At 42.9% G+C, this 14,179-nt stretch overlaps 1 protein-coding gene across 4 annotated transcripts in view; it reads left to right on the top strand.

Moving 5' to 3' along the window:
• LOC110532225 (protein piccolo) overlaps positions 1 to 14,179 on the top strand; it is a 59,847-nt gene that overhangs the window by 32,358 nt on the left and 13,310 nt on the right. For 3 of the 4 annotated variants that reach the window (XM_036976084.1, XM_036976091.1, XM_036976094.1), the window contains 9 exons: positions 3,750 to 3,858; positions 3,974 to 4,041; positions 4,173 to 4,426; positions 5,621 to 5,680; positions 7,028 to 7,158; positions 9,536 to 9,562; positions 11,978 to 12,071; positions 12,967 to 13,038; positions 13,468 to 13,719. In XM_036976084.1, coding sequence (XP_036831979.1) covers positions 3,750 to 3,858; positions 3,974 to 4,041; positions 4,173 to 4,426; positions 5,621 to 5,680; positions 7,028 to 7,158; positions 9,536 to 9,562; positions 11,978 to 12,071; positions 12,967 to 13,038; positions 13,468 to 13,719 — 1,067 coding nt within the window. The remainder of the gene's footprint in view (positions 1 to 3,749; positions 3,859 to 3,973; positions 4,042 to 4,172; positions 4,427 to 5,620; positions 5,681 to 7,027; positions 7,159 to 9,535; positions 9,563 to 11,977; positions 12,072 to 12,966; positions 13,039 to 13,467; positions 13,720 to 14,179) is intronic. The other variant, XM_036976089.1, reaches the window with a different exon arrangement.

The following is a 14,179-nucleotide window of genomic DNA, read 5'->3' on the forward strand; positions in this document are numbered from 1 at the left end:
CACAGAGTGAAGGAAAAGCAGCCAACAAGTGCTCAGCATATGTGGGAACTCCTTCAGGACTGCTCAAAAAGCATTCCTCATGATGCTGGTTGATGGTACGCAGAGACTGTTAAAACCTCTTCGGGCTAGGGGGCAGTATTTTCACGTCCGGATGGAAAGCGTGCCCAAAGTAAACTGCCTGCTACTCAGGCTCAGAAGCTAGGGTATGCATATCATTAGTAGATTTGGATAGAAATCACTCAGAAGTTTCTAAAACTGTTTGAATGTCTGTGAGTATAACAAAGCCCAGAGGACAAACCATCCAGGAAAAAAAAAACATTTTGAGGTCACTCTTTTTTCAATGGGCTTTCAATAGGGATCTAGATTTCTAAGGCACTTGCTTGCAGTTCCTATCATTCCCACTGGATGTCAACAGTCTTTAGAAATTGGTTGATGTTTTTCCTTTGAAATTGGTTGATGTTTTTCCTTTATTTACAAAAAAATACCTATAGTTTTATTAGGAAAGTTGTTTTAAATTTTTGGACAAAGATTACAGGTCATTTCTGAGATATTTTGTAGTAATGTTGCGCGAGTTGGAACCGGTGCTTTTTTGGATCAAACGCGCCAAATAAATGGACATTTTGGATATATAATGAAGGAATTAATCGAACAAAAGGACCATTTGTGATGTTTATGGGACATATTGGAGTGCCAACAGAAGAAACTCGTCAAAGGTACATTATCCTTTGTGTTTTTTCATAATGTTGATGTCTTCACTATTATTCTACAATGTAGAAAAATAGTAAAAATAAGGAAAAACCCTGGAATGAGTTGGTGTGTCGAGACTTTTGACTGGTACAGTATATATATATATGTTTTATTGCCACATACACCAGATAGGTGCAGTGAAATGTGTTGTTTTACAGGGTCAGCCATGTAGTCCAGCACCCCTGGAGCAAATGTGGGTTAATTGTCTTGCTCAAGTGCACAGATTTTCACCTTGCCGGCTCGAGTATTCGAAGCAGCAACTTTTCGGTTGATGGCCCAACACTCTAACCACTAGGCAACCAGCCACCCTATTACACAGTAACCCTCCTAGGAATAGAAGCAGTCATAGGACCATTGTGTTGTTGTGGTCTTACAGTGCCTTGCGAAAGTATTCGGCCCCCTTGAACTTTGCGACCCTTTGCCACATTTCAGGCTTCAAACATAAAGATATAAAATTGTATTTTTTTGTGAAGAATCAAGAACAAGTGGGACACAATCATGAAGTGGAACGACATTTATTGGATATTTCAAACTTTTTTTTTTATTAAAAACTGAAAAATTGGGCGTGCAAAATTATTCAGCCCCCTTAAGTTAATACTTTGTAGCGCCACCTTTTGCTGCGATTACAGCTGTAAGTCGCTTGGGGTATGTCTCTATCAGTTTTGCACATCGAGAGACTGACATTTTTTCCCATTCCTCCTTGCAAAACAGCTCGAGCTCAGTGAGGTTGGATGGAGAGCATTTGTGAACAGCAGTTTTCAGTTCTGTCCACAGATTCTCGATTGGATTCAGGTCTGGACTTTGACTTGGCCATTCTAACACCTGGATATGTTTATTTTTGAACCATTCCATTGTAGATTTTGCTTTATGTTTTGGATCATTGTCTTGTTGGAAGACAAAACCTCCGTCCCAGTCTCAGGTCTTTTGCAGACTCCATCAGGTTTTCTTCCAGAATGGTCCTGTATTTGGCTCCATCCATCTTCCCATCAATTTTAACCATCTTCCCTGTCCCTGCTGAAGAAAAGCAGGCCCAAACCATGATGCTGCCACCACCATGTTTGACAGTGGGGATGGTGTGTTCAGCTGTGTTGCTTTTACGCCAAACATAACGTTTTGCATTGTTGCCAAAAAGTTCAATTTTGGTTTCATCTGACCAGAGCACCTTCTTCCACATGTTTGGTGTGTCTCCCAGGTGGCTTGTGGCAAACTTTAAACAACACTTTTTATGGATATCTTTAAGAAATGGCTTTCTTCTTGCCACTCTCCCATAAAGGCCAGATTTGTGCAATATACGACTGATTGTTGTCCTATGGATAGAGTCTCCCACCTCAGCTGTAGATCTCTGCAGTTCATCCAGAGTGATCATGGGCCTCTTGGCTGCATCTCTTATCAGTCTTCTCCTTGTATGAGCTGAAAGTTTAGAGGGACGGCCAGGTCTTGGTAGATTTGCAGTGGTCTGATACTCCTTCCATTTCAATATTATCGCTTGCACAGTGCTCCTTGGGATGTTTAAAGCTTGGGATTTGTTTTGTATCCAAATCCGGCTTTAAACTTCTTCACAACAGTATCTCGGACCTGCCTGGTGTGTTCCTTGTTCTTCATGATGCTCTCTGCGCATTTAACGGACCTCTGAGACTATCACAGTGCAGGTGCATTTATACGGAGACTTGATTACACACAGGTGGATTGTATTTATCATCATTAGTCATTTAGGTCAACATTGGATCATTCAGAGATCCTCACTGAACTTCTGGAGAGAGTTTGCTGCACTGAAAGTAAAGGGGCTGAATAATTTTGCACGTCCAGTTTTTCAGTTTTTGATTTGTTAAAAAAGTTTGAAATATCCAATAAATGTCGTTCCACTTCATGATTGTGTCCCACTTGTTGTTGATTCTTCACAAAAAAATACAGTTTTACATCTTTATGTTTGAAGCCTGAAATGTGGCAAATGGTCGCAAACTTCAAGGGGGCCGAATACTTTCGCAAGGCACTGTATGTTGTCCTTTTATCTGACTCTCTTCAGAGGACTAAACTACCTTAATGCAAATTCTGTGTTTAGACTTTAGTTGAAAGAGACCATGGAACTGAACACTTGTACCCTCAGGTGCAAAGAGAGAGAGAATGAGAGAGGGGGGTGATGAGAGAGAGAGAGAGGGAGAGAGAGAGAGGGAGAGATGAGGAGTGGGGGAATGAGAGACTGAGAGAGAAAGAGAGAGAGAGAGAGAGCATATTCTAAACGTTGCTGTGGCCTTGACTCTCTAACATACAAAGAACATCTTTTGTTGTCACAGCAGCTGGCGAGTTACTTCGTAAGCAAAAGTCTTATCTGAAGACGAGGTTTCATTTGTGTAAGTGCAGCCACAGCACCGATGCTGGCATGGGTTTGAGTTTACTGTGCACTTTCTCGCTTTCAGTATCTATCATACAGCTCTTACTGCTATATACTCTGTCATGCTCTCTGAGTCTTGTCTGCTGTGTGAACCAGAACCTGAAAAATATATACTCTAGTCTAGTGGTTCCCAACCAGGGGTACTATGACCCCCTGGGGGTACTTGGCCTATCCACAGGGGGTACTTAAGAAGACCCATGAGACCACACAGTGACTGGTAAAATGCACTATGGGGGTACTTATTGGGTACTCCGGGCTGAGTCAAATTCAGTAGTCGGTACAGTAAACAAAAAACGTTGGGAACCACTGTTCTAGTCAATGAAATGAAAGGTAGTGGTGTTTTTAAAAGATGTAGCACCTACTCTTGAGAAGGAGTAAGACATTTCTCCCTGAGCTAAACTTTTTTGGGTTGTGTTTTGTGTTCTGAGATGCATTGAGACCAAGGTGTCTGTAGTCTGAGCTTGTCTCAAGACCCTGACTGCAGGATCGAGAATCGATCTGTGGTGCCATAGCAGTTTGAATCATGTGTCATAAACATACATAAAGGGTTATGTGTTGTTACGTTATCTTACTGGCGTCAAAGTGCTCTCTCGCTCTCTGTCTCTCTCTGTAGGAATGCAGGTGTTGGAGTTGAACGGGGTTCCTCTGATGGGGAAGACTTACGAGGAGGTGCAGTGCATTATGGGTCAGCCATCTACAGAGACTGAGCTCTGTGTGAGACTGTGAGTCAAATATCTTATTCCTCATCGCTCTCTATCCTTTCTCATCCCTCACTCCTCTTATCCCCACTTAATTTAGATGAGACCTAAATTTGACCTTTCTGTTTGTCTCTCTCAGTGACCTGAACATGCTGTCTGACCCTGAGCATCCCCAGGCCCTTGAGAACCATGACCAGCTGAAGCCTGGTACACCGCTACATTGTTATAATGCTTCATCATGACTTTTGCACTATGTTGTTATAATGTATCATAATGTTTATGTAACTTTACAATGCTTCATTGTGAATGTTACTGTGTGTGTGTCTGTGTGTGTGTAGGTGACAGGCAGTGTTCTCCAGGAGTGGACCCTAAGCAGCTGGCTGCAGAGCTGCAGAAGTTTTCCCAACAGCAGGCCCCTGGGATGGGGGTAGGAATGGGGGTGGGGGGGCCAGGAGGAGTAGGGATCCTCTCTGCCCTTGACCGCTCAGCTCTGTTACACTCAGGCAATGCATCGGCTAGCTCTAGTGCCGTCCCCAGCCCCGGTCAGCCTGCCTCCCCAGCCATCAACAAGAAACAACGCCACAACGCCAAGGTAATGCCTTCAATAGTACATTATGATATTGAGAGCCCGTAGCTCCCTGTAGAGTATGTTATTACATCCATATGGCTGGTGAGTTCATAATTAATAATTCACAAATGCTGTGCATGTGTACGTTTGTTTGTGTGGTAGAGGTCAAGGTCAACTGCTGTGGCTGCATTGTGGATCACAGAAACATGACAGGCTAATTATAGAGAAACATGCATGGTATATGTGTGCAGGGTATCAGGAATCAAGCTAAAAACCCAGATGCGGACACGTCGAATTAACAATGGTTTAATAATCGAACAGGGGCAGGCAATAGACAGGTCAAGGCAGGCAGGGGTCGGAAAACCAGAGGTGTGGCAACGGTACCGGATAGAAGGCAGGCTCAAGGTCAGGGTATGCAGAGTGGTCAATAGTCCAGAGGTGGGGCAAAGGTGCAGGTCGGCAGGGTCAGGGTCAGGCAGAGCGGTCAAGCAGGCAGGCTCAGAGTCAGGACAGGCAAGGGTCAAAACCAGGAGGGTGAGAAAAAGAGAGACTGGGAAATTCAGGAGCTGAGAACAAAAACGCTGGTTGACTCGACAAACTGGCAATGGACAAACAGAGAACACAGGTATAAATACACAGGGGATATAGAAAGAAAGAGATGCATGCATGGCTGTGACTGTGAGTGTGTAAATACACATTGTATTAACTACTTTCTACTTTCTATATATTAACTACCTTCTATGGTAGGTAGATTATGTAATATACTGAATATACTGAATTAACCTTCTCTGACTGTACATAATGATTTTTTTCCGGTTTGTTAATCCTCTTCTAGTAAGTTTTCACCTGGGTCTTATAGAGTCCATTCAGAAAGCGCTACTCAGCATCTCCAGGACAAGGACAGGTCCTTGATATGTCATCTGACCATAACTATCCTACACAGGGGCTCTAGCCAACCTACTGCTAATTAAAACCATAATATGATGGACACAGTAACTGAACTTTTCAGGCAGACCAGAGGCCACACTATAAGCAGGGCTTCTCATGGCAGTGTGTGTGTGTGTGTGTGTGTGTGTGTGTGTGTGTGTGTGTGTGTGTGTGTGTGTGTGTGTGTGTGTGTGTGTGTGTGTGTGTGTGTTAATGTAGAGTGTGTGAACATGTATCAGTGAGACTGATATCGGCATAAACGTATAATCGATGCTTGTGTTTGTTTTTCAGTCGGCAGCGGATGTGCAGGTGCTAAAGTCTCAGCCTCACCCTATAACAGGAGAAATACAGGTAGGCCTGCTCAAGGGCACCACCACAGAGGGGTGGCACCAGCCACACCTCAAATATGATTGGCCACCCTTAGTGCCCCTCTATTCTCATTGGATCAGAGAGCTGTCAATATGGCTCAGATTGGAGAGAAAAGACAATGTTTTTGTTCAGGCAAGTCATTGTGGCTGGCTTTAGGACCATGCGGATACCTTGGAGTGGGCGCAAAGGCTGTGATTGGCTGGCTGGCTGTCTTTAGGATTATGGAGAGCATGGCTACAGTGAGGGAACACTGAACAGTGCAATCTCTCTCAATTGATATTTGGAAAGCAGAGCAGGAAGGCGGCTAAGGAACTGCTGGTTGAGTTGACAGGAAACTCAACTAGAATTTTTTATCCCGGTGTTTAGCTAGTGTGTAGCAGCTATCAGGCCGACAGCCTCATTGCATCAATACTGCGTGATACATTCTGCAGTCAAACTTTTTTCATTATGTAATCCAACATTTTAGTGGATATGTGTGCAACAAAAGTTCAACATTCACCTTTTGCCACTATTTCTGTCAAGTCTATGCATACAGTTTGATGCATACATTTCATAAATCCAATATATGCGGAACACAGAACGCACTGCAACAGCCTCTGCAATATAATGCTGCAAGGCAAACGCAGCATTCCATTGGAAATGAATGTACTTCTGGTGTAGCAAAACGCATTGACGCTGTCCTTCTGATCGAGGTGTCATTGCTGTATGACATGGCTGTCATTGCTGTATGGCATGTGTTTGTCCTTTATCGACTAAGGTAACATGAAGCTACAGCAGCCAAGGTGAGAATGGCTGAAGTCATTTTTGCTTCTTTTTTTAATGTTCTCCAAATATAATTTTAGAGCTTTTAAATTGTGTAGAAATAGAGTAGACCTAAATCAGCTTTAAAATATATATATATATATATATATTCCTTGTAGGGGGTTACCACTAAACATGTATCTAAAGTGAATATTTTCCCAATGTTAATATTCAAATGGGTTTATTTAAATAAATTAGGGCAGTTACAAATAAACAGTTATTCAAGACAATGCATCTAAGTTTAAGCCAATTTGCAATGCTATTTGTGATAAAATTTGACTGGTTCTTGGTCCCCTCTTGGCAAACCCCAGTCTCACACCTACTCTGTTTGCTACTGACTCCTCCAGTCTGGAGTCTGTAGAGTGTGCCTTATATTCCTGAATTCCTCCACTTGATTGATCCACCTGTCAAGAGTTTGATGATTAGTCAGAATCAGGTTGTCTAGTGTTGAGAAACACTGGTCTACATGCCTGTAGAACCTAGTTGAACATACTGCATGTCTCTCTCTGTCCACTCTGCTCCCTGCAGCTCCAGATCAACTATGACAGGAACCTGGGGAACCTGATAGTGCATGTGCTCCAGGCCAGGAACCTGGCTCAGAGAGACCCCAACAGATACTCCGACCCCTTTGTCAAGGTTTACCTCCTACCAGGGAGAGGGTGAGATACTTCACAATGCTTTTAACTCCTTCTGGACTGCTTTTTTATCGCTCTCTCTCTCTCTCTCTGCCTTGCATTCTCTCTCTTTCTCTCTCTCTGCCTTGCATTCTCTCTCTCTATCTCTCTCTCTCTGCCTTGCATTCTCTCTCTCTCTCTCTCTCTCTCTCTCTCTCTCTCTCTATCTCTCTCTCTCTCTCGCTCTGCCTTGCATTCTCTCTCTCTATCTCTCCCTCTCTGCCTTGCATTCTCTCTCTCTGCCTTGCATTCTCTCTCTCTCTCTCTCTCTCTGCCTTGCATTCTCTCTCTCTCTGCCTTGCATTCTCTCTATCTCTCTCTCTCTCTGCCTTGCACTCTCTCTCTCTCTCTTTCTCGTTCTATCCCTCTCTCTCTTTCTCTCTGCCTTGCATTCTCTCTCTCTCTCTCTCTCTCTCTCTCTCTCTCTCTCTCTCTCCCTGTCTCTCTCTCTCTCTCTCTCTCCCTCTCTCTCTCTTTCTGTACTCTAATGAGTATTGACTGTTACTCTGATGTGCCTTTATTAATCTGTGTTAGATTTACTGGGAGCTCTCTGTGAAAGATTGATTGTAAGTAGAAGCCTAGGAGTTCATAAAACATGATAGTGACACATCCAACTGTGGGCTACTTTCATTTCTTATCTCCATGGCTTCTAACTGGCCTCAGTTGGCATATTGAGTGGACATGTATTGGTATTGTGGCTAGTCAGATTAATATAATAATTTGATTCAAATGTTTGCATGCTTTGCAAGAAGAACGATTTCCCTATAAACCCTGTTTTACATCAGGCTAACTGATTGCTCTCTGATAACCGCAGAAAATCGGCAATCAAAATAAATGTTCAACCACAGTGACCAAGTTATTTTTGAGAAGTATATTTGATTCTGAGTTGGGACATATGAAGTCTGTTTGTGGAAACTACTTCTAAGACACATACATTCAGTTGATTCAAACTCCACTCATGCTAAAGAGGGAGGCTCTCGGCTGGTGCTAGCACACGCGCAGATCAAATACACCACTGGAACGCCGATTAAGGAGTTTACATGTCCTAATAATTCAAAAGATTGCTCCGAAAACCAGGTGTTTTAATCGGTGTATGTTTACTTAGATTTCGACCTTACGCCGATTAAGATAAGCAGAGTAAGGTGTTTACATGACTATTGCATAATCTGACTACTGCCATAGCCTAGTGGTTAGAGCATTGGGCCAGTAACCGCAAAGGTTGCTGGATTGAATCCCTGAGCTGACAAGGTTACAATCTGTTTTTCTGCCACTGAGCGAGGCAGTTAACCCACTATTCCCTGGGCGCTCTGGATGTCGATTAAGGCAGCACCTCTCTGATTCAGAGGGGTTGGGTTAAATGCGGAAGACACATTTCAGTTGAATATATTCAGTTGTACAACTAACTAGGTATACCCATTTTCCTAATCAATTTAATATCAAATTATGAACCTTTATTTAACTCGGAAAGTCAGTTAAGAACAAATTCTTATTTACAATGAGGGCCTACCCCGGCCAAACCCGGACGACGCTTGGCCAATTGTGCGCCGCCCTATTGGACTATCACCGGAGGTGATACAGCCTTGATTCGAACATGGTGCATGTAAACGTACTCATGGACAGATACTACAACTTGATATGAAACACTGTTTGGTCACTGTATCAAAGCATTCTATATTTACTCTAAGATATTCTCTTTAATGCTGATATGTGTGTGTGTGTGTGTGTGTGTGTGTGTGTGTGTGTGTGTGTGTGTGTGTGTGTGTGTGTGTGTGTGTGTGTGTGTGTGTGTGTGTGTGTGGTCTCTAGATCGGCTGCAGTGTTCTCTTTCTGAGTGCTCTGATGTGATAGTGTAGTAAGGTTCAACCCTCCCACGGGACAGCGATTATCAGTTTATCAGCATCAGCTTAGCGTATCCCTCTCTCCTTCCCTGCCCCATCATTGTCTCCATCCCTCTCTTCCTGTGAAAAGGCAGAGAGATCATGTCTTAATCTGACCTATAACACTATCTGCTTTCTACTAATGGCTCTATCAGCCATGTTCATAGGATTTTACAGTACAGTGCCAGAGACTCTACCCTGATTTCGGATTGGATCAAAGATTCAGAGACTGTATCCGAATTGGATAGAAACTGCCAGCACACACACACACGCACACTGTCCTTTAGCTCAGTATATAGGGACTGCTTGATATGTGTTTAAACAGTAGACAGTAGTAAATAAACCATGTCTTCATGTTTCTATGTTGTCGTTCTTTATCTCCTTCCCTTTATGTCTCTGTTTCTCTGACAATTTCTTTCTTTTTGCTGTTCTTGTTGTTTGTTGTCTGTTGTCTCTACCCTCCTCTCCCTCCCCTGGACTCTCAGACAAGTCATGGTAGTCCAGAACGCAAGGTAGTGTAGTGCTTCTCTGCTTCTCTCCTTCTCTTCTTCTCTTCTTCTCCGATTCTGTTCTTATCTGCTTCTATCCTTCTCTGCTTCTATCCTTCTCTAATATTTTCCTTCTCTGTTTCTCTTATTCTCTGTTCTTTTCCTTCTCTCCTTCTCTGCTCTCTTCTTCTCTGCTGCTATCCTTCTCTGCTCTCTTCTTCTCTGCTGCTATCCTTCGCTGCTCTCTTCCTTCTCTGCTGCTATCCTCTGCTCTCTTCCTTCTCTGCTGCTATCCTTCTCTGCTCTCCTTCTTCTCTGCTGCTATCCTTCTCTGCTCTCCTTCTTCTCTGCTGCTATACTTCTCTGCTCTCTTCCTTCTCTGCTGCTATCCTTCTCTGCTCTCTTCTTCTCTGCTGCTATCCTTCTCTGCTCTCTTCCTTCTCTGCTGCTATCCTTCTCTGCTCTCTTCCTTCTCTGCTGCTATCCTTCTCTGCTCTCCTTCTTCTCTGCTTCTATCCTCTGCTCTCTTCCTTCTCTGCTGCTATCCTTCTCTGCTCTCCTTCTTCTCTGCTTCTATCCTCTGCTCTCTTCCTTCTCTGCAGCTATCCTTCGCTGCTCTCTTCCTTCTCTGCTTCTCTTCTTCTCTGCACTCTTCCTTCTCTCCTTCTGTGCTTCTCTCCTTCTCTGCCTCTCCTTCTTTGCATTCTGTCTCTGTTTCTCTGCCCCTCTGTCTCCTACTTTCCTTCCCTCCCTCTTTTAATATCATTCTTACCTTCTCTGGCTCTCTAATTATCTGCCTCTCTGCTTTCAGTCTGTTTCCCCCCCTGCTTCAATGTGCAATGTGATTATCTGATTGTGCAGATGTAGCCAAGAACATTGCCGTGTTGAAATCAAAGTTGAAATGTGAAATCATTTCATGAGTCAGATGTGTTTTTCACCTCACCTTTATGCTCTCTGCTACAGGAGTAGAGCTGTGCCTTACAGTCAAATATTGATTCAACCAGACAAACATACTGTACATACATCACTATTTCTTTGACTTTATTCTTGTTTCATGTTGTTATCCTGTCTAGCCAGTGTGTCTATACACTACTGTTCAAAGGTTTGGGGTCACTTAGAAATGTCCTTGTTTTTGAAAGATGCCAGTGACTTGGAAAGAAAAGCACATTTTTTGTCCATTAAAATAGTATCAAATTGATCAGAAATACAGTGTAGACATTGTTAATGCTGTAAATGACAATTGTAGCTGGAAACGGCAGATTTTTTATGGAATACATTAGAGTGTCTAGTTTGAGAAACAGACGCCTCACAAGTCCTCAACTGGCAGGTTCATTAAATAGTATCCGCAAAACACCAGTCACAAGGTCAACAGTGAAGAGGCGACTCCGGGATCCTGGCCTTCTAGACAGTCACAAAGAAAATCCATATCTCAGACTGGCCAATAAAAGATTAAGATGGGAAAAAGAACACAGACACTGGACAGAGAAACTCTGCCTAGAAGACCAGCATCCCGGAGTCGCCTCTTCACTGTTGACATTGAGACTGGTGTTTTGTGGGAACTTTTTAGGAAGCTGCCAGTTGAGGACTTGTGAGGCGTCTGTTTCTCAAACTAGACACTCTAATGTACTTGTCCTCTTGCTCAGTTGTGCACCGGGGCCTCCCAATCCTCTTTTTTCATTCTGTGAAGGGAGTAGTACACACCGTTGTTTGAGATCTTCAGTTTCTTGGCAATTTCTCACATGGAATAGCCTTCATTTCTCAGAACAAGAATAGACTGACAAGTTTAAGAAGAGAGTTATTTGTTTCTGGCCATTTTGAGCCTGTAATCGAACCCACAAATGCTGATGCTCCAGATACTCAACTAGTCTAAAGAAGGCCAGTTTTATTGCTTCTTAAATTAGGACAACAATTTTCAGCTGTGCTAACATAATTGCAAACGCGTTTTCTAATGATCAATTAGCCTTTTAAATTATAAACTTGGATTAGTCTACACAATTTTCCATTGGAACAGGAGTGATGGTTGCTGATAATGGGCCTCTGTACGCCACTGTAGATATTCCATAAAAAAATCTGCCGTTTCCAGCTACAATAGTCATTTACAACATTAACAATGTCTATACTGTATTTCTGATAAATTTGATGTTATTTTAATGAACAAGACGTGCTATTCTTTCAAAAACAAGGACATTTCAATGTGACCCCAAACTTTTGAACGGTGGTGTACATTTGACCCTCATCCAACATTTGCAAGGCATCATGTACAATATATGATGATATAATTATATTGAATCAGATATTCAATTATTGACATCCTGCTATATCATCTTTATATCTATCATCAAATGTCATTTGGCAAAATCTACGATAATGTGGCAATATTAGCATATTAACAAAGACCACATCTGAGACAAAATGTGTTCCTTTGCTATGACATCATAGTGGTGAGAACAAGAGGAGGACCAAGTACGTTCAGAGGAGTCTGAACCCAGAGTGGAACCAGACCGTCATCTACAAGAACATACACCTGGAACAGGTAGGAACACACACACACACACACACACACACACACACACACACACACACACACACACACACACAAAGCACCTACTAACGCATCCGTCACACACAAATCCATACACATCCACATTGAACATTATTTTGAATGAATGTATTTAGTTAGTCTTATTTCAAGTTGAATTGGTAGCTCTGAATCCTTGTGGATGTTCTGACAGTCTCTCTGCAGCCTCAGTACCCATTACCAATCCCCTGAAGCCCATAACACCACTCTCCTGGCTAGGTTTAACAACTCTCTCCACCCCTCATTCTGAGCCCTTACAGAATACAAATCACCAGCAAGAGAAAGAGAGAGACAGAGACTTCTTCATTCAACCTAACAGTAGCCCTTGGCTGCAATTTGGACCACTTAAGATGAGTGAAGTCTATCCTTACAGCGCTCTCTCTCAGTGGACAGTAGCATCTCAAGTCTAGTGGCTCTTCTGTGACTCATTTCTCTATTCTGCCCAATGAGGTTGTAAACGCTGCACTATCACTCACTCACTCACTCACTCGCTCACTCACTCACTCACTCACTCACTCACTCACTCACTCACCCACTTCTCTGCCAGGCGTGCACACACACACACACACACACACACACACACACACACAAACACACACGTATTCATACACACACACACACCCACTCACAAACACACAATCACAGAGTCCCCTGACAGGCTGGTGGAATGAGATTGATCTGCGTGGGTGTTGTACTTGGCATAACTTGTTTAAATGCATTTGTAAATTTAAGTATATATCTCTCTCTGTCTCTATGTCTCTCTCTCTCTATCATTATCTCCCATTCCCTATTTTCTCCCCTCCCTCTCACTCTCTCCCTCTCTCCTCCCTCCTATCCCACTCACTCTCAGCTGAAGAAGAAGACTCTGGAGGTGACAGTGTGGGATTATGACAAATCTTCCTCCAATGACTTCCTGGGAGAAGTGAGTGTCTCCAGAATCAGACACACTCTGGTTGGACTGTCACATACATTCACTTGAGTGAATTTACCTTTACCCTAATGTCTCCTGATGTTTTTTAGTGTTCTCCAGCCAACAGAGGCTTATACTTTCAGTTTACCCTTCCCAATAAAACTATATTCACAGGTAATTTGACGTTTTATCAGTCTGTAGAATGAATCCCATTGATCCTCTGCTAAATGGACAAGGAGCCTAATTATTTATAAAGCAGTATGATGGTATGTTTCAACATCACAGAACCCCATGTCTGAAAATGATTTACTCTATTTTCATGTATCTACAGTATAAGTATTTGCTTACACATGCCTACTCTCTACCCCTCTCTCTCTCTCTCTCTCTCTGGCTTTGTCTTTCTCAATCTTTATCTCTCTGTCTTGCTGTCTCTCTCTCCAGGTGTTGATAGATCTGTCTAACACAACTCAGCTGGACAACACTCCTCGCTGGCTGCCTCTGAAGGAGCAGAGTGAGAGCATTGAGCATAGCAGATCACATCACACCGCCCAGGGGCCTGGGGGGCCAGGAGCAGGGGCAGGGCCGGGACAGGGGCCCATAGCGGGGCAAGGACCAGGCAAGGACATGGGGCCAGGATTAGGACAAGGACAAGGCCTAATGCATGGACAGGGACAGGGGCAGGGACAGGGGCAGGTACTGTACAGTATTCATTGTCTAACATATATCATTTTCATAATGGATTGTATGTTTTATTCACTCTTAGAAAAAATGGTTCCAAAAAGTTTATTTGCAGAGGAATAGTGTTCGACCAAGAACCATTTTGATCAGAAGAACCCTTTTTGGAAGACAAGGATTCTTTGTAAGTCAAAGGGTTCTTCTTAGTATATAATCCTAAGATCTGTTTTGGGAAGAAAGAGTTATTTGATGATTTTGTGGAAGACAAGAAGGCAGTCAGGTCCATGTATTTGGACAGTGACACAATTTGTATCATTTTGGCTCTGTACGCCACCACAATGGATTTGAAATGAAACAATCAAGATGTGCTTTAAGTGTAGACTTTCATCTTTAATTTAAAGGTTTTGTCAAAATTATTGTTTGAACCATGTAAGAATTATAACCCAATTTTAGGGGCTCAAGAGTAATTGGACAAGCT

Source organism: Oncorhynchus mykiss, chromosome 1 (genome assembly GCF_013265735.2).
Source record: "Oncorhynchus mykiss isolate Arlee chromosome 1, USDA_OmykA_1.1, whole genome shotgun sequence".
NCBI lineage: Eukaryota > Metazoa > Chordata > Actinopteri > Salmoniformes > Salmonidae > Oncorhynchus > Oncorhynchus mykiss.